This window comes from Triturus cristatus, chromosome 6 (assembly GCF_964204655.1).
Source record: "Triturus cristatus chromosome 6, aTriCri1.1, whole genome shotgun sequence".
Classification (NCBI taxonomy): Eukaryota; Metazoa; Chordata; class Amphibia; order Caudata; family Salamandridae; genus Triturus; species Triturus cristatus.
The window spans coordinates 106,274,901-106,300,812 of record NC_140589.1 but is presented as its reverse complement, the minus strand read 5'-3'; the positions used below and the strand labels follow the sequence as shown (position 1 = coordinate 106,300,812).

Sequence of the window (25,912 nt, the reverse complement as noted above, 5' to 3'; positions counted from 1 at the left end):
CTGGTAAGAAAAGAAATGTTGGGAGACTCTGTGGTTTTAAATTTTAATAATTAATTAATAGTCTGATATATTTTAGAGTATCTAGGTAACGTTTCCCTAAAGAATTCCCAAATTACTGTGTTACCGCTGGGTTATTTTTATAAACCATCTCTTTTGTTATTCCAAAGGAGCAATTTACCCCAGAGGGAGAATCAGGCATGGGAGAACCCAGGGGGTTCTCTTATGGTACAAGGCTTAAGCCTTAGTAATAGATTAGCCCCTCTGACTGATCTAGAAGCGATCGACTGACTGCATCCATCCCCGCAAAACTCTCAAGTTAACTGTGAGAATCAGGCTAGTTTGGTTTGTTCTACTGAAAGGACCCCACACTTACTTGAGTCACAAAGGGGGGGTACTAAAACGGTCCTCAAGATAGCCTCGTAGAACGTGGCTGGCACTTCCCAAAAATTGAGTGATGAGAATTGGTTGAAAACATGGCACGGTCACGACATCGCATGTTTTCAGGAGACATGGTCTACTGAGCCAATTTATGTAAACGGGTACTGCTCTTATCAAACTCCAGCTAAACCTTCGCCTTCAGGAAGGGCCAAGGGGGGCATCTTGACTTTGATCCCGAATAATTTTCCAGGGAAGGTAATAAAATTCGAATCCCCAAATGTAAACGTCCATATCCTCACATTTGAGATACATCAGGAAGGCAAGTGGCTCTTAATTAACACCTTTAACAACGAGTTTGGCCCAAACAGGCATGCTATTGTTGGTGAGGTTGCCAAGGACTTGGGATACTCCATAGGCAACAGTAGGAATGAGGCCACTAACATTGTTTGGCTGGGAGACAAATATAATGTAGGCCTAGAGAATTTGGGGTGGAACACTATATATCACTTCGTACACAACAAATATGGTAACTGTTTAAACAAGATGCTAACATCCCGAAATATGGTAATGACCGGTGACTTAGAACTCTCACCAGGTAACATGGCAGGAACCTTTCAGAGAAATGGCCTAGAGTCAACTATTGACTATATGTTAGTTACCACCCCTATCTGCTTTAGAGCCAGCAGGCTGGCAAACCAATTCACAATTTTTAGTGACCATGCTATTTTATCACTTCGGATAAAGGTATCCATTTGGGAAGTCCCATATATTTTCAAAATGTTGATACCCCGATAGTGGCAAGAAGGAATGGAATACAACTAAAATGGGCTCGTGTTGATAAACCTAAATTGACAGCAGAAATTATATCAACCACATTGAGCAAGATAGCAATTTGCCTAGATCCAGAGGCTGAAGCAGGAGAAACTGTGATGGCCTTTTGTGATCTCCTAGAGAAGGTCAAACTGGCTCTTACATGTACAAAAGAATCAAATAAGGGGTTCGACAGAGGCTGGTTTGATTCCCCTAGCACAAAAGCAAGGCGGGCTTTGATGCACGCCTTGAAAATTAGACCTAGAATCCCAGACCAAATTAGGGGATTGCGGGCTACATACAAGCTTGCTAGGAGAAATAGAGTGAAGTCTATAAAAGAGGAAATTTGGGAGGTCCTTGATATAGCAGCCACAATGGGAAATAACCATGATTTCTGGAGGATAGTTAATGCACCACACTTTAAATATCCCTCAGATCCCACTCTAGATAACAACGTAGATGAGGAAGCATGGGTAGCCCATTTTGAGAACATCTTTGCCTTAAGTACAACTCCCCAAACATCACCCATCAATATGGAAATAAGCCATCATACTCCTCTTTCCTTCTCATTTATGGAAGTGAAGTAAGGTCTGATGTTGTGTAGCTCGGGTAAGGCCCCAGGACCGAACGGTGTCCCAATAGAATATTTTCAAGAAACACCGGAACTATGGGCACCCCTATTAACGAATGTAATGAAAAGTATAGTCCGAGTAGGTCCCCCACTGTCATGGTCCGCAGCTGTCATCGTCCCAATCTATAAAAGAGGGGACAGGGCCAATCCAAAAATTTACAGGCCAATTTCCCTGCTGGACACAACAGCGAAGCTCATGGGCCGGCTCCTCCTCTCTAAGTTAGAGGGGTGGGCCAAGGACAATAACATCTTAATGCAGGCCCAATATGGGTTCCAGCAGGGAAGGAGCACCGTGGCCCAGTGCTTGAATTTGGCACTGATAACAGAAAAATACAGCAGAATGAAGGCAGGGAAAATATACATGGCGTTCATGGACCTGTCGGCAGCATTCGACTGTGTGGTCCATGAAAAGCTATGGACTATAATAGGGGAAATGGGGGTTGATCCAGTCATACTAAATTTTATTAAACAGTTGTGCTCCAATGCCATGGCTACGGTCCGATACACTAAAAATGGGGATTGTACACATTTATTCAAAATCGCCAGAGGAGTAAGGGAGGGATGCGTCCTCGCCCCATTTCTCTTCTCCGTTCACATAAACGGAGTAGAAAATGCCCTTACTATGACTACAAGAGACGTTCCTATATTTAATTTGCGACTCCTACCTATCTCGGCTTATGCGGATGATGCGGTGTTGATCGCCAGGACGGGGCCTGGTCTTCAACAATTGATATCTTCGTATGTATCCTTCATGGACTCAATAGACCTGAGGGTAAATCATACTAAGTCCTTTGCAGTCATAGTGGGAGCAAGAAAAAGAGATAGAATTCCCTACTCACATGTGGACACGGAGAGAATAGAGGTGGTTGACACCTTCACCTATTTGGGGGTGTTGTATGACAAGGATTTATCATGGTCTAGGTTGTTGGAAGGAAGAAAGTGTGTAATGAAAAGAAGCCTTTTTGTAGTAAAATCATTTGCCCAAAAATTGGGTGCTAGACCTGTCTTACCGATAGGAAACATCTATCAGGCTAAGGTTAAGGCAGCAGTAATGTACGGTGCCGGAGTGTGGGGTTCTGCAGCAATGAGCGCACTCCAAACTATTGAAAATAAGTTTTTAAAGATTTTAGTGGGCCTCCCTGTCTCTGCCTCCAATTATATTTTACACTTGGAACTGGGCCTTCCTTACATTGCTGATACAATACAATTGGCCCCAATCCTTTTGTAGCACTCAATCTGACGGAGGGCTACAGTGTCGTTGACTCAAACAATAATAAAGAATTGTTTTAAATATGGATAATAGCATGATGTCCAGGTAGCTTGGCTACGTAGAAACACTTTTGAATAAAACCGGCCTCTCTGAATTATTTAAGGATCCATCTGCGTGCAGAAAGGTTTCAAAGCAAAAAGTCAAAAGTATGTTTCTGAAGATGGCGGATTATGAGCGAAGGGAACATCATAAAGAGAAGCATGCAGTTGTAACCTATTTAGGATTTTGTGCCCATGTGACAACCTGTCTAAAAAACAAACTGAATTGAATCTAGTTTTATTCTGCAGGCTCTATGAGAAGGAAAGGAAGGACTATCTAAAACCATTTTTCAAGAAAGGGAATTTTAATCAATGCTGGGTGGCATTATATTTTTAAAAAATGTTTTCGATGTAGTAGGGACTTTTTTTATTTATTTTCTTTCAATTTTTTAACTGCGCATGAAATATGAATTATTTATTGCTTGTATTGATAATGAACTCTGAAAACATGTTTTTTATTTTTGTGCTTTTAAGATCACTCTTAACTGATCGAATAAAGGATTTGACTATGACTATGACTGTGTATATATGCTCTGAGCATATGGAACTCTCTACCTTGCGATCTTCGATGCAACCCCTCCTTCCCTTGCTTCAAAAGAGACCCAAAACTCCTCCTCTTCAACAAATAAGTTAACTCTTAAATTACTGAACTTGGTTAATTATCTTTTGTACAGGACCAGCCCCTCTGTCATAGTCAGCTGTTTAATTGCTTAAGCTGTCTATTAGATCCTCTCGAATTGTACTCTTGTTTTTGGTTTTGCTACTATTTTCTTTGATGTGTACTATTATCTATTGAGTCTCGCTTCATATGTTATTGCATGCATGATTTACTGTATTCTTTCACGATCATGTAAAGCGCTCTGATACCTCCGGGTCTAGCTAGCGCTATATAAAACTTACAAGTAATATATAGCCATCTTGGAATGGTTTCAGGCATAAGGAGGAATACCTAGGATGAAATGCTTGTTGGTGGAGCCTGAGATAGCACCATTCCATTAAGAGCCTGTCTGCACATTGTTAGTACCTGCACCGTCCACCTCCTGTGACTTTCAACAAGCTGGAAAAGCTCCATCTGGAACATTCTTTGTCCTAGTGGACTTCTAGGGTGAACGGCGCCAATGAAACAGAGTGCCATGACACCTAATGGGAAGACCTTTGATGCTCGTAAGGCATATTTTTCTATCAGGAACTTCATAACCACCAACTCCTCTGCCCCAGAGTTCAGTTGTGTTCAAAATTCAGAAATATGCTGGTGAAATAAAAAACTATATTTCATATTTGTTGCAAGCCGAAGGTTTTATTCCCATTCTGTACTGCACCTTTGAATATGTGTGGTATATGGTACATCCACAGTATCCCATTAAGTTAGATTTTTAACATAACATTATCACCTACTGCCTCTTAAACCATGTGTCCATCCTTTCCTAATCATACTCCATGTTTTTTTAGACACCTCAGTGTATGAAACCAAGACTGATATCATCATTTATTGGTTCACAAAGAGCTTTGTGTCTGTGTTTACTGAACTATGTAGGGACGTCTTCTGACAGTAATGAACCACATATACATATAAAGAGTAGAACCTGTCTTAGCAGCCACATATTATAAATGGATCAAGGGCGTCATATTGTCTAACTGTTTCTGTTCCAGCAGACACCCCACTGCCATCACTGCTACTGCACAGCTGAGCATCCCTGAGGATTTTAAGTTCTACCTCACAGTTTACGGATGCATCACAGTGGCCAACTCTATTCTAACAATTATCCGTGCCGTCATGTTCGCTCATGGCACAATCCGTGCTTCGTTAACTATCCATGACAGACTACTTCAAAGAGTTCTGAAGGTAAGTGACTGCTACGTGTGCATCACTTCATGCTGATGCCATAAGCTTATTGTAATGCTGGCAATTAGCAGAGTGTAATGGATTGCCCATCAGTTTGTGCCACTTTCCAAAGACAGGCTTGTAAACAATTGTCGTTTCACAGATTGCTATAAATTGCATACCCTCTGTCAAGATTCTTGAAATTACGAATCCAAGGCAGTGCTAATAAAAGTTCCTGCAAAGTATTATACTTAGAGCTCAAATACTGATAACTACATTTACACCTATGTCCCAAAAGCATAGATAGTGATTCAATCCAACTAATCCAATAGCAAGAATAACACACCCTATCTCTTAATATCTCCGGTTGTCAATGAAGGGTGACTTACCTTCTGTCTCCTTTTGACCAGCTAGAATCATGGCAAGCTATAGTTTCTTCCATTATGTGTTTGCCTTTAGAATACCCTTCTGGGAAACTTGAGTCTCGAATCCTCTTTTAATGGCGTCAAAGGAGATCTATGACTACACCAGTTTTCATTAGTTCCCTTACTCTAACCTCTCTTCACAGTTTCATTTATCCGGTTGATCAGCCAATAGAAGCATATTGCAATATACAAGAGTTTATCATGCAAACCATTGTCCATCCTTACATCGGTGAGAATGTCACAAAAAGCTTTTGCCATTCTTACCCTGCAAGCCAAAGAATGAAATGCTTATCTTTACTTCTGAAATACTAAGGAGCCTATTCACAAATTCATTTTTGAGTGCATAAAGTAGCACTACAATAACACTACTTACAAGTGCTCTTCACAAATATCTGACCAGCAATCTGTGCCTAGGCCTTATGTGCTTGGTCTCCACCACCAGTATGGAGTCTGTTTTAGTAGTAAATGTGGAAGGGACAAGGCGGGGGGTAGTAGGAATATGGGGAACATCTACAACTAAATTTGTGAAATTAAGATAAAAAACAATTAGGTGTTTAGGGAGATAAGTGCAAATAATAAAACATGCCCTCAAAAAGAGTAAGAACATTGTTCACCAAAGTTACACCTATACCTACTTCAGCAATACTGCTTACAAACATGCTTAAATCTACTTCATTGAAGTCTTAGAATATGTAAAACAACACACATGGCCAATCACAGTACTGCAAACTATTGTCATAAAAATCTTAAAGGAGGCAGGAAATCACACTAACATCACATAAGGAAAATACATATTTTCCTGTTAAATACATAGATGTGTGTGTGTGTCTATATATATATACATATATATACATGTGTGTATATATATATATATATAGATATAGATATATATATATATATATTCACAGAAAAAACCATAGGTTTCAGGCACGTTATAGTTAGGAATTAGCATTTAAAAAACCTCAGAAATTCACTGAAAAAACCATAGGTTTCAGGGGTGTTATAGTTAGCTGGACTTTTCACTTGTACAAAACCATTGAAATTCCCCCGTTATAGTTAGTTCAGCTAACTATAACTCGCGCGCCCGCAATGCACTGCTGATGACGTCACATATTACATCACTCATGACATGGTCAGTGACATCACTCATGACATCACTGATGACATCTCAAATGACATCACTGATGACATCACTGATGACATCATCCAGTGAATGTGTGTTTTTCTGAAAATTAAATATGTTTTATATATGTATATTTCAAGGTCGATGGAAGAATAAATGGGTATATAAGTGTCTAAATGGATGATTTGTTTTTGAAAAATTGATTGTGTAACTGACTGATTAAGTGTATCATAGTGAATACATGGCTTAGTGAGTAATGTTTAAATATGTAAATATCTGTATCAGTCTCTCACTTTGTGTATAAGTGGCTGCATGGGTTGGTGAGTAGCTACATGGGTGTCTATATAGGTTATTAGTTGGTTTTTTGAGTATCAGTCTGAGAGTCTGCATGGTTCGGTGGGGGGTATTACGTAGTGCATAGGTGCATGAATGAGTGACTCACTGTTTGTATGTGTTGAACACAGCATGTGTGCAGGACTGTATGGGTGGATGAGTGTGTGTATGGGTGTGTTAGGGTGTGTTAGTGAGTGAATGACTGTCTCAATAGTCTCAATAGTGTCTTTATGAGTAACTACATATGTTTTAAACTAGTATATGTGACTATTGGTGTATATATGTGAGTATATGTGAGAGTGAGAGATTGAAAGAGTTCCTGTATGAATAAGTATGTGTTTCTATAAGTGATTGTTTAAAAGACTAAGTATGTGTAAGTTTCCGTAGAAGTAAGTATGGTGGTGTGTGTATAACTGTATATGCAAGTAAATGTATGTTTGATTCTTTATTAGCATGAGTGACTATGTGTGTGAGTAACTCTATGGATGAGTGGCATTGTGTAACAGGATGTATAGGTGTATGAGTACATATGATGAGTGAGTACATGTATGAGTGACTGTATAGGACTGTTGGTGAATGAGTGGATGTGTATGTGGATCTTAGAATTACTGAAGAGGTTGTTGTAACTGGTATTGGTATGTCCATTGTTTTGAAAATTTTAGTCTCTATTTTTGAATGTGTGTATCAAAGGTTATATTAGGGTGAGAGGAGGTCTGCCACTCTATCACAAGGATGATGTCATCAGTGATGTCATCAGTGATGTCATTTGAGATGTCATCAGTGATGTCATGAGTGATGTCACTGACCATGTCATGAGTGATGTAATATGTGACGTCATCAGCAGTGCATTGCGGGCGCGCGAGTTATAGTTAGCTGAACTAACTATAACGGGGGAATTTCAATGGTTTTGTACAAGTGAAAAGTCCAGCTAACTATAACACCCCTGAAACCTATGGTTTTTTCAGTGAATTTCTGAGGTTTTTTAAATGCTAATTCCTAACTATAACGTGCCTGAAACCTATGGTTTTTTCTGTGAATTTCAAAGGTTTTTTAAATGCTAATTTCTAACTATGCCTACAGAGATAGGACATGTGAAGAAAGAAGAAAAAATGCACAGAAAGAAACAAAAGAAGTGCAGAAAGAAGCAACAGAAGTCCTCAAATACGAAGATAAGTGCAGGAAGAAGGATAACGTGCAGAAAGAACAAAAAGAAGAGCAGAAAGAAGCCTTGTTGCAAAATCATCCTGTACCCTCAACTTTTTCAGACGGATACTGGTGGTAACTGAGTCTGACTAACCAGTCCTAGAGCCAGTGCTATGTTAAAAGACTCTTAGAATACAGTGAAAACACCTACATACACTAGGGAACATTATGCGTTGGGGTCCCCCTGTGATTAGCATGACCTCCTCTGTAAGCCCCTAGTGTATAATAGGGCATGGGGATTAAAACTACCTCTTAAAACAGGCCACAGGGCGTTTTTGCACACGTTACCTCAGGCCCCGTCCCCTCCCTTCACCACTGTGTAAACACGCCCTGTGTCCATTTTTAGTTGGGAGATTAAGTTCATTTGAATCCTGAGGGTCCCTAGGGTCCAACTAGCCCACTAGGTACCTCCAGTAAGTGCCACAGAGCTGCGTTGCAGAGAGGTGTAAAAAGTGGCACGGCCTGGACCACCTCTCTGCAATGCAGCTCAGTGGCGCTTACTGGAAGCACTTGGTGGGCTAGTTAGCCCCCAGGGGCCCTCAGTATTGAAGGGAAATTATATCCCCAATTTAAAACGTGCCATAGTGCGTGTTTGCACACGTCACCTCAGGCCCCGTCCCCTCCCTTCACCACTGTGTAAACGCGCCCTGTGGCTGTTCTAAGTTGAGAGATTAAGTCCCCCTGAATCCTAAGGGTCCCTAGGGTCAAACTAGACCACTAGGTACCTCCAGTAAGCGCCACAGAGCTGCGTTGCAGAGAGGTGTAAAAAGGGGCTTGGCCTCAGAACACCTGGCTGCAGCGCAGCTCCCTGGCGCATACTGGAGATGCCTGTTGGGGGCGCGTTTGCAGAGTGCTGCACGGAGGGGGCATGGCCTCCGGCACGATGCCAGTCTTTTATTTATTTTAGTTTTTTAAGAAGGGGGGCTGTTTGGTTCCCCTTCTTATTCTAATTTATTGGCCCTGATGACCCCATCCCCCAGGGCCAGTCTCCTAATTATATTTTTTTGACCCCAATCCCCAGGGCCGGCCACTGTTTTTTATTATTTTTAAAAAATATATATTTATAGACACACCTAGGACATGCTGGACAAACCGTACGTACCTATCACCATGACGATTTGCGTGATATTCATTAAAAGGCGACTATGCATGCAATGAATCCACGTGGAATGTATTTACACCACTAGTGAAGCTCTGACATGTCTGATGCCCTACCGTGCCTAATCCTGGTAGACACCCTTGTCGTTTATTTATACAAACATGGGTAGCTATTGACGGGCACATTTAATACACATGCACACCAAGCCATTCAAAGGGGATTCGACAAAAATTCGACCAAAACTATGCAAGAAACCCCCCTCACGGTTAATAAAACACACATCCACTGCCGGATGTGTAATACTTTTTATTTTACTCTCTGGAAAGGGGACGAACATCACTTGAGAGTCACAGCATGCTCCTGACAGAGCCCAATGCTGTGTTACACCCACCATTGCCTGCCGAGTGCCACACACCTCTGTGTTGTATTCCACTAGCTAGTGCATATGCTATGACACTCTCTAGCCCATGTGCACTGTAACACCACCCCGTGAATATGTCATGCCACACTTGTCTTCGCACGGGTTATATTGCCCCATCTAACGTGCCTTTCTCGATGCCTATGTTATAACGCACAGTGCTATGCCATACATATTACAATCTGGGATCCATATCTTTGTCACAGTGCATATGCAACGTTACACTCCCCAGCACATATTTTATATTACAACTTTAGAGACTAGTTAGGTTACACAACACTGCCCTGTGCATATTACACTCCAAGGCGCATATCGCATAGCACGCGCTAGTGCCTGTGCTATCTCGCGCTCTCCAATGAATCTGTCATTGCGCACAATGTATTGCATATTATATTTCACGCCCGGTTCATCTTATATCACACTTTTTGGTGCATAGTTTATACCATACACTATATCTAGTTTTCATTTTCAATCGTGCTCTCAGGACTATGTTCTATATAACACTGTGTTCACCTACCCTTTTCACGGGCATTACATTTTGCGATAGGGGGTGGAGGGTCAGGGGGTGTTTCTGCCAAGTGAGCCCGGAGTCACAGTCACAAACGTCCTCTTCTTCCTGAATAAAAGTGAGATTATGCTGCATACTTGTTCATATTTTAAGTAGTTCGCACAGACACAATGTTTTAAAAACAATAACGTTCCTAATACCCGCCTTCTCTGAACAGTTAGCTTGCTGCCCCATCCCCTTCCTCCCTATCCTCTGTTGTGTGAATCCATGGACTAGCCTCCTCCCTCCTGCCATGCATGGTCTGATGTGCTGCCACTGCCCTCAATTTAGTATGATGTACCAGTCCACTCCTCCTGCCCTCCATTGCCCAATTCTATGCCCCATCATTGACCTCCTGCTTAAACTCTGTGCTTAGCTTGCTGCCCCTATTCTCATTCCCCCTGCCCTCCGATGTCTTTGTGCATGCCCCTGCTCCATCCTTTTTGCCCACCATGTCCCATGGACCTGCCACTCCTATCTACTCTGAGTGTTCTGTTGAGCTGCCACTCCCCTCCCACCTGCCTAGCATTGACAGATGACTGTAACCTGTCCCTGCCACCTCCACCCTGCCTGTCCACATGCCATGCCCCTATCCTCTTCCTCCTGTCCTACATGGTCCATTGTACTGCCACACCCTTCTGCCCTCCCTGGTCTGTTGTGCTGCAACTGCTCCTCCTGCCTGCCCCGTGTGGTCTGTTGTGAGGTCCCTTCCCCTGAACTTTCTTGTCTGTGCACAGGTCCTGACCCTTCCTTCTATCCTCCATCGTCCTTTGTGCATGCCCCTCCACCCTCCTTCTTGCCCATCATAGCCATTGTGCTGCCACTAACCCTCCCACTTGCCATGCATGGTCTTCTGTGCTGCCATGGCCCCTCCCACCTTCCCTGTGTGGTCAGTTAGCTGCCCCTGACCCCCTCCCACCTTCCCTCCATGGTCTGTGTGTATGCCATCACAGTCTCACTGTTGCTCTTCATGGTGTGTCTTGCTTCTAGTGCCCATCCTGCCTGACCTCCATGGCTATCTTGCTGCTCCTGCCCTGCCCCCTTGCCCCCAGCCCTACTCCCTCCCTCCTGGCTTGTCTGTTCCATTGTAATGCCCCTGATCCGTCCCTCCTGCCCTTTATGGTCTGTTATACTGCAGCTTTCTCTCCTGTCTGTCCATTATGGTCAGCTAGCTACCATTGCCTCTTGCCCCTCTGTTCTCTGTTGTCCATGTGCATGGTCCTGTCCCCTCCCTCTTGCTTTCTATGGATTGTTGTGCTGCACTCCCGTCCTGCATGCCCTGTGTGGTGTATTGTGCTGTTGCAAACCCCGATGCCTGCCCTGCAGGGTCAGTTTGGTGCACCTCTCCATGTCCCTCCTGTCCTCTGTTATCCAAGTCCATGTCCCTATCCCATTTCCTTCCATGATCCAATGTACCATACTTGCGAACATTTTGAACTTGGTAAGAGGGAGATTTTGAAAAAAAACTGGGGTATTGATTTTCCCCTTTGAGTTACATTGAAAAAGAGGATATTGTAGACAGGAGACAGATCAAATAAAGCCCATTTGAGCTTAAAAACATTGGACGTTTCCTGGCTGAATCGGGTCTGTTGGCATGTATGGTTGTACTACCATTGCCTCTTCCTTCTGCCCACAATGGTCTATTACATTGCCACAGCCTTGAAGGAGGGTAGATTTTGTATCACAGGGGGCCCCTGGCCCGTTCTGTCCACACCTGAAGTATGAGACCCTTGTCCTTGCCCTGCCAGCTGCATTTGTAGGCCGTATTAAATTGACCAGCGGGTCCTGTGTTGCTATATAATTATCCTGAGACATCCTTACCACTCAGCCAGCATAAAACCCCTGTGTAGGCCCTTCTGTTCAATATGTAGGCCTCTTTGTTAAATTGACCATAGCTCTGCAATTTTAGTGTATAGCAGTCTGAAGGCAGGTCTGCGAGGCCTTCTGATCCAAACTAGTAGCCCCCACCCTACCCGAGTGCTCCGTGCTCGGTATCAAAGTTCAACATCCCCCTGAAGCTGTCGACATACAGTAGGCTGCATCCTGGACTGGTACTTGCTTCCTGGGCAGGTTTCCCGCTTTTAAGGAAGTGGCAACCGCAGAGCGTCAAGTTAGGAGAACTGAGGAGATTTTATACATGAATATATTGAATTCCCGTACAATACCCATTATTTTCTGCTTGCTCTATGGAACTTACGATAAGCGATTGGCCTGAGAGACTGACCTTTTCACCCAGTCCATTGTCAGCATTAAGTGGGTAAATGACGAAATGTCTGGTAAAATCTGCAGACGAAGCTTTTGGGTAGCATACGTAGGTAGATGTAGCGTGCAAAGGAGCCCACAAAATGATATAAAAAGGGAGCACCCACAGATATCGACGGACTACCTCGCCGTCTGTATGTAGGTTAACAGGCAGTGCAGGTTTTCCTCAAGAGCTGGGAGCTCTTGTCTTCCTTTGCTTAAAATGTCTTGCTCTGCTTTGCTTGAAGTATCTTATTCTATTTTACCTATATGAAATGTCATGTTATGTTTAACCATTGTTCTCTTTACTTTTGCATTTAAAAGATTTTGTATTGTAATTGCAGGAATGCTTGCTCTAAGAGTAAACGTGAGTGTTCCTAGGTAACATTTTCCTTGGTGTAACTTGTTTCTCATGATGCATTTATAGATGTGTTTTCTCTCTCTCTCTGTCAGTACATTAATTGAGATACAGAGAATATTATGACAGCTGTATGATTATCTGGATTCTGTATTTTGTACTTTATGTCTCTATTCTGCGGTTTCTTTGAAGTTGCATCTTCTCATTAAACTGCCATTGTATTCTGCCTCCAATTCCATGTCTCATATGTCTGTTTTCTTCATTTTTGGAGCAAGCGTTCCTAGGCACCCCGGCTCAAATTAAGGTGCCCCTTTTGTCCCTGACTCACTCTCCTGCTCAGTTCTGTGGTGGCTCCCGGGGATCTGGGGACCGCCCCTAGCTTCCTTGACCCGTAATGGATCTTCCCTCCAACAGCCTCTCTTGCAAGTCCTGTATTGTTGGTTTGTTGCCCCTGCCCCCCTTTCCACTGCCCTCCATAGTCTGTTGTGCTTCCACGGCCCTTCCTGCCTGCTCAGTGTGGTTAAATTGTTGCCTTTGCACCCTCCTACCTGCCTTCAATTTTCAGAGTCCGTGCCCCTGGCCTCTGCCTCTCAACAGTATCCTAATGAACAACTAGATTGCTAAAATTCTATATTTATTACAAAAGTGTGGAACGCCTGACATCATCTTGATGTAATCAAAACTGTAATACCTAGAGCATTTCCTTTAGAAATTACATATATGAGAGGGTCTTATTGGCATCAAAATTATGGTTAGACTAAAATATAACATATTTTCTGAGTTTTCAAATAGCGACAAAGCACTTTTAAATTATTTGTTATCTTTATGTTTTTTATCCAGTTGACCACTTGATTAAATGTTGCACTTAGGGGAGAGGATGTGGTGTTACTTCCAGAACTGCAGACTTTGCAACTGGGGAACCAGGTTGAAGTTTCTGCTTCAGCTCGACATTCTGTGATTCTGGTCAAATCACTTAGTCTCCCCATGTCTACAACCAAAATGAATTTGTTCTTGTGTGATGTAACCAATGCTCATGTAAAGCACTCCAATACCTGACAAGTCTGCACTATATAACACTGCAAAAACACAAAATAATAAGTGTTTTGCACACTTCTGTCATTGGGCTATATTTGGGCTACATCTGGGTGATTTTGGGCTACATTTGGGCTCTTTTGTCTCCGGTGGCCATCTTGGGAGATTTATTTGTTATGAAGTTTCCTAATTTCTATGTCAGGACAGGAGGCTCCGATTATGCTTTCTCATTTCTTTATTAGAAATGCCCAGCAGCCAATCAAAACCGTTTATGAAACGAAAAAACTACAGTACCCATGAGTACCCGGGTACCACGTGACAACCATAGAGTCTCTCCTATAAAGGCACAACAGTAGATAGTACGTCCTCTTTCTTTGCTGCTCCGCAGCCAGTTAAGTGCCTTTTTCGTTTATTAGTGTTACATTGTTGCATTATTATCTGTGCACTTCTGTTGGGACGCGCTCGCTTCTACATTGTATTAGCTGTTGCTACATTGTTGCGCGCTGTCCCGGTACACTTATTTCCTTTGCTCCGCTTCGCGCGGCGCGCATGCAGGGAGCGTGAGCTCACCTCCCTTGGCCGTGACGCTCGCTCGAGCGTCGGGTCCGGAATTTAGTGGAGTGGGAGAATAGGGGCTGAGAAGCTCGCGCTAACGCGCGTGCTTCTCTATTTACATACAAACTGAGGCGGCCGTTCCGCGCATGCGCGGCGGCCATTTTCATTGTTTACAAACCGTGTTTTCACACGGAGCACAGGAATCGGTTGTTCTCCACACCGCTGCCCACTGCCTCAGCTTATCTTCAGCCCCATCGACGCCCTTTGCTGGTTAAAGGCCTAGGGCTGTATAATTACGCATAGGCTCTGCCTAGAGTGACTCAGCAAGCCCTCCCTCCACAATTAATTTAATTATTTATTTTGGTCAGCCTTTTTTCTGTCCATTAATTGGCTTGCTGTGGGGTTTTTTCACTCCCCCTGAATTGTGCCTTTGGCATTGTAATATTACTTGACATTAAATTGTCATTTGGTGGGCATTACTTTCACTTTTTCCAGTGAAATTAAGAATAATGGAAGAGTACTTTGATGAAGATGATTACTCTTACGAAGAGGAGAGCTCAGGTTTCCTTGAGCAAGATTTAGTCGAAGCATTGGACCAAGGAGTTCAGCACTCCGTTACCAAAGCCCTGGTCCACGCTATTAACCCATTGAAGCGTCATTTGACGCAATATGCCAAGCAGCAAGGTTGGTTGCCTTCTTCTCGCTCTTCCAAATCCCCCATAAATCCACACAGGGCGGATTTCAAACGTTTGGCTAAAACTCTAGCCTCAGAAAAGGCTTCCTCAAGTCCTTTGGTAGGCGCTTCTACCTCGGCAGCCTGTCACACTGATTCTGACGGTCCTCCTTCTTCCTCATCTGACCAAGATGTCCCTCCACCACGCAAAAAAGCTCGCAAGGAGCATTATGTGGACGCTCCTACTCACCCGCAAGTCCTAACCTTTGAGCCTTCGGAGATATATCACCCCCATTCATCTTCTTGGCTTCCTTCTCCTGCAGTAGCTGAATATGTCCAGGCGCACATCCGACAACCTTTTGAAAAAGAGGTTAGAGCTCGCCTCCGCTCCGAGTGCCCTCGCCCGGATCTTGCAGATCACCTGGCAGACACTCCTGAAATTGACCCCACGATGCTTTCTTATCTCAAGAAATTTGCTAAGGACCCTAAAAAGGGTCTGGACAGATCTTGGCGGTCCTGCCAAGATAAAATGTTGGATTTAATGGGACCCCTCACCAAGATTCTTGATCTCGGATTTCAGGCCAAGGAAGCAGAATCTCTTGTGGATCCAGATGAACTCATAGAATGGGCTCAGAGGGCTATTTGCCAGTTGGGCAACGCAAATTGTGCCATTTCTAGTGAGCGTCGCCGCTCTATTCTTCTGAAGATTGACCCGAAATTGGCGGAACTCTCCACTTCCGAGTCGGGCCCGGTGGCACAGGGTCTTTTATTTGGCCAACCGTTCCTTAAGGAACTTACTAAATTTGTAGCAACCTTCAGTGGTTTGGACAAGGCGCAAGCTTCTATCAAGCGTGCACTTCGTCCGGTTTTTGCCAGGGCCGGACGACATAGGGGACGCTCGTTCGGCCGTGGCTCCAATAACTCCTCCCAGAGAGGTTACCAGTCCCAGAGAGGCGGGGGTCAGGACTCCGGCTACAACACCCGCTCAAATTTCTATCCTTCCCGAAAAGGAAGAGGTCAATTCCGGAAAGGCCGTTCCGGTGGCAACCAAGGTGCTTACCAAGACTCTAATACCTCAGGTGAGTTTGATTTGTTTTTCCGAGGTGGTTCTGGGGGGCAGAATACGTTCTTTTCTCCAGAACTGGCGTCAAATCTCCAACGATGCTTGGGTTCTGCAAACTGTTCAGGGTTTCAAAATAGAATTCTATCAGGCCCAACATCAATCCCTCCCCCCTCCTCCTCTCCATTTTTCTCTTCAGGACCAAAAGTTTATTTCGGCAGAGATAGACTCCCTTCTCGCCAAAGGGGCAATCAGGTCAACTGTCCCCCACCCTCACAGGTTTATCAGCAATGTTTTTCTGGTTCAGAAAAAAGGGGGTGGCAATCGTCTGGTCCTCAACTTGAAGGATTTCAACGGAGGTGTAGTTTACAGACACTTCAAGATGGAAGGAATCCATCTTTTGCGCGATCTTCTGCGCGAAGGGGACTGGATGGTTCGGCTCGACCTCAAGGATGCCTATCTTTCCATTCCCATTTACGAGCCTCATCGTCGTTTTCTTCAATTCAGTTGGCAAGGAATATGGTACGAATACACAGTTCTCCCATTCGGCCTCTCGTCAGCACCCTGGTGCTTCACGAAACTTCTGAGGCCGGTAGTGGAATGTCTGCGTGCTCGGGGTGTCCGCCTGATAATCTATCTCGACGACATTCTTCTCATGGCGGACAAACCCCTCACAGTATTAACCCATCTGGAATGGTCTATCGCCCTTCTACAGTCTCTGGGTTTCCTAGTCAATCCGCAAAAGTCTATCTGGAATCCTACTCAAGTAATCGAATTTCTGGGTTTTCAAGTGAACTCCCTATCCTGTCAACTCTTATTACCACACCAAAAGATTCGGTACATCAAGAGAGAATTGAGGTCTGTTCTTTCCAGACAGATTGTGTCCTTGAGGTCGTTAGCGCGGGTAGTAGGTCTCCTGGCGTCCTCCATTCAGGCGATATTCCCAGGTCCGCTGCATTACAGAGCACTTCAGAGATTGAAGATTCGTCACCTCCAAAAAGGTCTTCGCTATTCAGATCTGATTCCTCTTTCCGAGGATGCGAAGAGCGAGATGCAATGGTGGTTGGACCACATGGAGGCCTGGAATGGACGAGCCCTGTTCGGCTCCGCTCCGGATCTGGTGATAGAATCGGATGCCAGCCTTTGGGGTTGGGGAGCCAGGTGCGGACCAATCTCCACCGGGGGTCGCTGGTCTCCCCAGGAACTGTCTCTTCACATCAATTGCCTAGAACTTCTAGCGGGGTCTTTTGCGATTCGGTGTTTCTCCCCTCATCAGACCAATTGTTGTATTCTTCTCCGCATGGACAACGTTTCAGCGGTCCGGTATGTCAACAAGTTGGGGGGAACTCGATCCAAGATTTTGGCGGAGATCGCCAAGGATTTTTGGCACTTCTGTCTTCAACAGAAGATCACAGTTATTGCCGAATATCTTCCCGGTTGCCGCAATCAGATTGCGGACTGGAACTCTCGCCATCTTCGCGACTTCAGCGATCGGCGCCTTCACCCGCGCATTTTTCGCATCCTCCGTCGGACTTGGGGTCATTGTCACCTAGATCTGTTTGCGTCTCGCCTGAATACTCAACTCCCTCTATTCTTCAGCTGGATGCCGGACCCGAAAGCCCTGGCCACAGATGCATTTCTTCAGACTTGGCCGTCCACTCTGTGCTACGCCTTTCCCCCGTTCATGTTGATTCCCAGGGTTCTGGCCTACTCGAAACGTTTTCAAACGGAGCTGATTCTCATTGTTCCGCTGTGGAGAGCTCAACCATGGTTCCCGGACCTTCTGGAGATGTGTTGTGCGGTTCCGTTCCTTCTTCCCCAGAAGTGGAATCTGTTGCTGGATCCCCTAGGCGATCCGCATCCCCTGGTTCTATCCGGCAATCTCCTACTGTTGGCGTGCCGAATTTCGGGGATCGCTGGTCGCTCCCAGGCCTTTCATGCGACGCTTCCAAATTCATCAGTGACGCCTGGTCTCCCAGTACTCACAAAAGATATAGAGCCTCATGGAAGCGTTGGTGTGACTGGTGTGTTCAGCGAGAAGTTGATCCCGCTTCAGCGGATGTGGCTCTGATTATTAATTTTCTAGCTTCTCTCGCTTCTTCTGGTCTGGCCTATCGTACGGTCAACAACTTCCGTTCCGCCATCTCTGCCGCCCATGTTCCCATTAATGGCAAACCGGCGGGTGAACATCCTTTAATTTCCAAGTTGCTTAAGGGCATTCGTCTAGCGAACCCTCCGTGCCCTAAATATGTTTCGCTTTGGGATGTCTCCATTGTTTTGAAATTTTTGGAGGCTTGGCCTCCTAATTCATTACTTTCTCGTAAACAGCTCTCTGCTAAATTGACTATGCTGTTATGTCTCGTTTCCTGTAAACGAGTGTCTGACGTGCGGGCGTTAGACTTGGCAGGTCGAAGATTTACACCTGAGGGTGTCACTTTTCTAATCTCTAAACGCACCAAGACTGCTACCTCTTCGATTATTTATCCTTCCTTTCCTCATCATCCCAACCTTTGCGTTGTTCAATGTGTCAAGGATTACGAGGTATGTACTGCACCTTTACGTTCTGATACACAGGGTCAACTACTTATTGCCTTGCAAAAACCTTTTCGTCCTGTTACTCCTGCTACATTAGCTCGCTGGGTTAGATGGCTCTTATCTGAGGCTGGAATTGATGTTTCCATTTTTGGTGCTCACTCGGCTCGCGGGGCCATGGCCTCTAAAGCGTTCTCGATGGGTGTTTCATTACTGGACATCATGAAAACCGCAGATTGGTCTTCTGATTCTATGTTCAAAACGTTTTATTACAAGCCTATTGAACACATTGCTTCTGTTGTGGTGGATCAGCTTTGAACAAGCATAATCGGAGCCTCCTGTCCTGACATAGAATTAAAAATTTGCAAACATTCGTGACAAGAATTTTCAATTCTATTAAGGACAAGGAGGCGAGGATTATCCCACCCAAATTCATGCCTGATTATCATGTTTTTCATTGTTACAGTGGCATTTGTTTTATGACAATGCATTGTATTTCTCCATGTTTACCCTTCCCTTTTATTGCCTTCACTCTCTTTATTGGATGAGTATTACGGCTATACTTTTCTTTTCAGGTTCTGACCCGAAATAGTGATTTCTACTGTTTATCCTGTTTACTTCGCTTGGATCATCTGCTGCCTGCCTCTGTTCGGCGTTTGCTGTGTTTCTAACGTCAGGATGATCACCGACTGTGGCTGATGGACTTGGTTCCTGGCTTGCTTCTTTTTCCATTGGATTTCATGTTTTCATTTGAACTGCTCCTCAACAAAGAAAGAGGACGTACTATCTACTGTTGTGCCTTTATAGGAGAGACTCTATGGTTGTCACGTGGTACCCGGGTACTCATGGGTACTGTAGTTTTTTCGTTTCATAAACGGTTTTGATTGGCTGCTGGGCATTTCTAATAAAGAAATGAGAAAGCATAATCCTCGCCTCCTTGTCCTTAATAGAATTGAAAATTCTTGTCACGAATGTTTGCAAATTTTTAATTCCTCATGTACTGCAGTCTCCTCAGTAGGAAATGCTTTCAGTTTTTTACTTTGATTCCATCATGAAGGTATTCAGATATGTCACACATTTGCCATAAATTCTGAATGTTAGCACTCTAGTTGCTCATTAGATCACTGTAGTAAAACTACTGCACCATGGAAGTCTGCTCCTGGTATTAAAAGTGCATGTTTCAGTCTGCATGTCAGAATTTTTTAATGAAATAGAAGAGGATTTGAGAAGTCACTCAAAATGTGCCCTCATTTTCTTTCTTCAGCATTAATCATAATTTCTATGGCAAAATGAACCTCCTCATTGTGTTCCTTTTTAAATTAAATGTTTTAAGTGTTACCAGTTTATTCCAATCAAGATGGCTTCAGGTGTGCCTTACTTTTGTCATAATGAAGACAGTAAGCGCTCCAGTTGTTTTTAAGAACATTCTGGGACATTCTGTCATTGGGCTATACTTGGGCTACATCTGGGTGATATTTGGGCTACATTTGGGCTCTTTTGTCTCTGGTGGCCATCTTGGGAGACTTATTTGTTATGAAGTTTCCTTATTTCCTCATTTACTGCAGTCTCCTCAGTAGGAAATACTTTCAGTTTTTTACTTTGATTCCATCAAGAAGGCATTCAGATGTGTCACACATTTGCCATAAATTCAGAATGTTAGCACTCTTTTTGCTCATTAGATCACTGTAGTAAAGCTACTGCTCACCAGGGAAAACTGCTGCTGGTATTGAAAGTGCATGTTTCAGTCTGCATGTCAGAATTTTTTAATGAAATAGAAGAGGATTTGAGAAGTCACTCAAAATGTGCCCTAATTTTTCTTTCTGCAGCACTAATCATACTTTTTATGGAAAAATGAACCCCCTCATTTTGTTCCTTTTTAAATTAAATGTTTTAAGAGTGTTTCCACTTTAATCCAAGCAAGATGGCTTCAGTTGTGCCATACGTTTATCATAAGTAGGACTGTTAGCGCTCTAGTAGTTCTTTGGAACACTCTGGGAAGCTGCAGTAGAACACAAAGGAATCAACTGACAGTCTCTGCCCTTGTTGGATGTACATGTTTTACTGAGAATGTCAGACTTCATTCTCACATGACTGAGAAAGATAATGTGAATTTACAGAAAATAAGCTCTCAGTTTAGCCTATAGATCACCTTCCAAACCTCTGTGGTAAAAGCATGAGAAAATATTTTTCTCTCAATCATGATATCCCAGCAGAAGGCTTTTTCACATGGTGAAATCACCTTAGAACATACCACAATTCCTAAAATGAGTATGGTACCATCAACAAATGATTCATAATGTAACTAAAGTCTTAAAACCTTCTATTAACTGCAATGCTTTTTAATGAGGTGCTATCATGTATATTGGTCCCAAGATGGCTGCCAACACTTCTTGGATGAAGTGCTGACAGCCAATCAGATCTCAGGATGACATGTGTGGTTAGGCTCCGCCCACATATATATATGCTTTTAAATGCTATTTTCTCAGGAAATACTGAACAGATTTACACCAGACCTGCAAAAGGCACTTCCTTGACCTTATGGCTACCTCTCTGCCAAATTTCAAGTAATTCTGTTCAGCCGTTCGGGCTGTAGCTGTGTCTAAAGGTCCTATGGAAAAATGCATGGGGAAAACGCGTTTTGGGACCCCCCTTTTTTCTCGGCCCCTGCTTGACGAATCCCCCCGAGACTTTCAGGGTAGGAGCGGAGCGTAGCGCCCCACCTATTTTGAACATTTCGCGAGGATTCGTCGACCGGCGCCAAAGTTATTCCAAATAGAATGTTGCGGATTTCCTATGGAAACAGGGTCCTAACTATAACTACCTACTGGCGACCGCCAGTAGGTAATATATATATATATATATATATATATATATATATATATATATATATATATACACATACACATCACTACATGGCAGGAGTATGTAGGGCATGTGTACATCTACACATGCTATGAACATATATGTTCGTAGCACGTTTGGCTGTATTTACGCATGCTCTGCATACTCCTCCTGTCTAGTGTTGGGCTCGGTCATTGCAAGTTGTTTTTCTTCAAAGAAGTCTTTTCAGTCATGAGGTCTCGATGGCTCCTCTTCCCGATCTAGATGGGCACGGTCAGCGACTCCATCATTAGATTGCTTTTTTCTGCCATCGCGTTCGGACGTGATCCAGTGTGCTCCCAGTCCTCAACGAGCTTGTCGGTTCCCTTCGTGGCCTTGATCCCACTGATTTCCAACCCTGTCGCAAGAATACCCTTTGACATGCTCTCGACTTGCTCCACCGGTTCCATTTTTCAGTCCTATCAAGGAAGAGCGTCTGGACCTCTCGACCCTCTGGCCCTTTGGGCCAGCACATGTTTCAGCCTTTGAGGTAATGCAATGGAAGATCTTCAAGAGGTGCCAAGTGTCACTTTAAGTATTCCCTGGGCCAACCTCCACTTGTACTTCTCGCCAGACCATGATGAGCTCCGCTGCGACTGGTGCTTGGTGTTCCGCAGCAAGAAGACGTCAGTGACGAGATCGATGAAGGGCACACAGCAAGATGGCCAAGTGCACCTCAGAGACGCCCAACATCTTTGGTGAATTCACATTTGGTGAATTTGCTGAAGAAGAGCAGGAAAAGGAGGCGCTAGCTAAATTGCCCAAGCTCCTGCCTCACCATCCCAGCCCCCATGCCTCATAGTCTGGCAAGGAATACCATTGGTTGGCTCTAGTCCACATGTGAAGGCAACGCCACACCTGAGTTGTGTTGACTCCCCGCCCACCCTCCATAAGCGGCCGCAGATCTGCCCCCTATGGGAGATGGCATCAAGCACAATGCTGTAACTGCTGCCCCCATCAGGTGCACCACTTTACTTAAGTGCTGGTCCACCCCGAAGCAAAGCCTCTGAGCCGAGGACAGACTCGGGTAGAGCCCTTGATCCTCGTCCCTGAAGACTCTCATTGGCACCCACATGCTAGTGATATCTTCGAAGCCAAAGCCTCCTTGTCTCCACCCTTCCTCGTAGCCAGACCTTTTATCCGTGTCTAAGGCACCCTCGACGCCCAAGCCATCCTCAGCACTGAAGTCTGTTGCCCTCGATGTCGAGGCATACCCCATCCTGAAAAAGCTTCAGCACAGGCTGGATGAGAGACAAGGGAAAATTGTCATCTACTCACGCACAAGCAAGATCATTGCATCGGACACGATTCTGCCACTGAGAAATGAGCTGACCAGCAAGAATGTCCAGCCATCAGACACTCATGCCCCCCCCAGAGGTGTAAGGACTAACCTTCTCCTCCTCCATCACTTCCACCCCCATCTCCTCCACCTTTGCCTCCTCCTCCCACGCCTCCTCTCCCTCATTTAACATACTCTCTCCTCGAAGGTCCCCGTAGTCTTAATCTGACATTGGCAGCCCATGCCCTTATTCGCCAGCTGAGGATCTTATACCTGTGTCCTAGTATTTCATGTGACCCCTGGGAGGATTACAAAGTGGAGCCCCCTGCTGACCCTCATTTAAAACACATCCTTGTCAGATCTCGTCCCTCCCCAAACTACTACGACCTAAATCAAGGCTGAACCACTACAAAGAGAACAGATTACTACAAATAGTTATAATCAAATGAGCCTCAAGTCGAAAAAGTTTCTTCTTTATTATTTTGGTTCTTTAAAAGCCAACGTGTTTCGTCCTGTCACGCAGGACTTCTTCAGGGCATTCAAGATTCGCAGTCGGGAGCAGGCTGATTTACATTACGCTGGGCTGGAGAGCCGATACGCGGTATAAAATCTACTGTTCTTAATTTGCCAGCACTTGGTTCACATCAATGTGATTATCATATCACGGTTCTCAACAGATGTTACTATCATCCTACTTTTATTTGAAATTTGATGAACTTATGACGCGACTTGAATTATGGATGAACACTCCTAAATACAGATGAGATTGCCGTCAATATTGCGTGCGGATAACTTTATAAGGTTACTATTAACCTACTTTTGCTAACTGGGAATCTTGAATGCCCTGAAGAAGTCCTGTGAAACTTTTTCGACTTGAGGCTCATTTGATTATAACTATTTGTAATAATCTGTTCTCTTTGTAGTGGTGCAGCCCTGATTTAGCTTGTTGGTACGATTATCCTAGGGTAGAAATAGGGGGGGGGTGCTCCTGGACAGGGGGTACTTTCAGGAGCTTGCATACAGGTTAATCCGCAATTCTTTGATTTCATGGGCATAATTGTTTTTGATTGGTGCCATATCTTTGGTATGGGGTCCACTGTCCAAGTTGTGTTTTTTTTACTACTACGACCTATGTTATGTTATGTGATTTTGTTGAGTGCAGCTAATTACCCGTGATGGCATCCAGGTGCTGAGTGGGGCAGGCCTTGGGCGGGGGGAGGGATCATGCCTGTTTGTCTGGAAAAGCCAAGTCCTTTGTGGTAAATATTTAAATTACCTGTACTATTTTTTTTATGCGGTAAAGTCTAGTAAGAATAACTCAGTCAAAATAAGAGGCAGAATCCGTGGTATTAGGGGTTCTGAAAAGGACTTTATTCCTTACAAAGGAATTATGGTTCGAACCAGGCAATCATATTCCATCACCACGAAGGTTCAGGAAGGGATAGGCAATACATTATTGACAAGTAGCAATATATATATGAAAAGCATTGCATTAAGACAGATGCAGGAGGCGTAACAGCTGATAATACAGATAAGAATACACATACGTAATGAAAATAGGCGTAATAATAGGCGTATACTAGAAACGTCATCTAAAATGATGTCACAAGTGGGTGGATCCATAAGAGAATCCTGCAGTGTCAGCAGAAATATTTGGCAGAGATGCGCGCGCAGCCGCATGACGTGTGATTGACGTGCAACTAGAGGGTGAAGGGGAATTGACATTTAGCTCTATATGTGGAGACAGAAGTCTGGGGGGTCAGGTCAACCTAATCCCAAATCGTATCTAATATCTTTGTTTAAGGAACTGTTTTATCCAAAAAGGAAAGGTCTCTCGGACGGAATCTATTCGATACTGACTGTTAGTGCATGTACAAGCGTCTATGTGTCTACATGAGATGCGAGGGGGCAGGAATCTTCCATGGTAACAGGGGCTATGAATTACTTGCATAAAGACAGCGAGGCCGGGCCCTTTGCTCGGTAGCTGGAAGGATGTTTACCTAAACTACTAGACAGGAATGCATTGAATGAGGAGCGGAGCAGATAACTTGAAGGCTGAATACAGTTTTTTTGGCAGGCAACAGGCCGCGTCAGGCACCGTTAGCCGCGCAGGGAGTAGGACAAAGTTCATGGATACGGATGCAGGACCAGGCTGGAGCATTTCAGAGGCAGAAACAAGAAAAGGCTTGATGGCAGAATTCAGGGCCTACTCGCCTGAACTGTAAAACGTGAAAAGTGAACCATATAAAGTCGGTGGCCAATCATATTTAGGAATGGAATATTTGACCCATTCATGGCCGATCTGAAAGAGGACAGGTTAACGTTGGACGCACATGTATTTGCGTCTTCATAGCTGGAACTGGAGGGAACATACATATATTTGTAGCATGTACATGGAGCCGTTGGGGTCTAAGATAGGGGACACAATTGACCATAAAAATTCATATTTCCTCATTCCCTCCTTGTCCCCTACGGACCCTCAAGAGATATCCATCTTCATCAATCCATCAATCTGTTCATATAGCATCATTTGTTCTTCTTTCTTCTTCCGGGATCTTGAATGAAAATTTGAAGGCAGGATACACGATGTGGCACACAGACCACAAATCGCTGGCCCACATTGTAGACATAAGCAGCAACTGAATAGTAGGAGAAAGCCAATACCTAGGAAGGATAGGATCCTCCATCCCCAGGCTGACAACATGCTCCAGAACCAACCGGACCAAGTCCAGGTACCTGGATTCTGGTGTATCTGGCTTACGATTTTATGAAGTCGAGTTATGGCTTTATATACTGACGGCGCGTTTTCTGGTATGAAAACACAGCAACTTGATCCGATGACCCTACAAGCTCCGCCCCTATCGGCCAGAATGACGTCAAGGACAAGACGATTTTGAAGAACAACAATCCGCATCGTAGACTGCTCCTCTGTTAAGTTGCCTAAGGCGGAAGTAGTTTCATTCACTACTGCTTCAAGGGTTCTAGTTAATCTACGTATCAGCTTACTATTAGTGACTGTACCTATGTAGGGAAAGAAACCTTTATTGAAATCTGTGTATTTCTCCCATGCTGTTTCAGTGTAGTCGACAATCGGGAGATCTCTCTGCTGTCTATTGTGTACTAAATGGGTATTCCTATGATAATCAGGCGGGGCTAGGAAAACAGGTGGCAGAAGGAATGCAATGTAACAGGTACCATCCCAATC

The 25,912-nt window shown here is 44.2% G+C and overlaps 1 protein-coding gene across 1 annotated transcript in view; it reads left to right on the top strand.

Annotated features, from left to right (window-relative positions):
- Window positions 1-25,912, top strand: part of LOC146816462 (ATP-binding cassette sub-family C member 10-like) — a 699,272-nt gene that overhangs the window by 263,229 nt on the left and 410,131 nt on the right. The window contains exon 6 of the mRNA XM_085609512.1: window positions 4,778-4,970. Coding sequence (XP_085465638.1) covers window positions 4,778-4,970 — 193 coding nt within the window. The remainder of the gene's footprint in view (window positions 1-4,777; window positions 4,971-25,912) is intronic.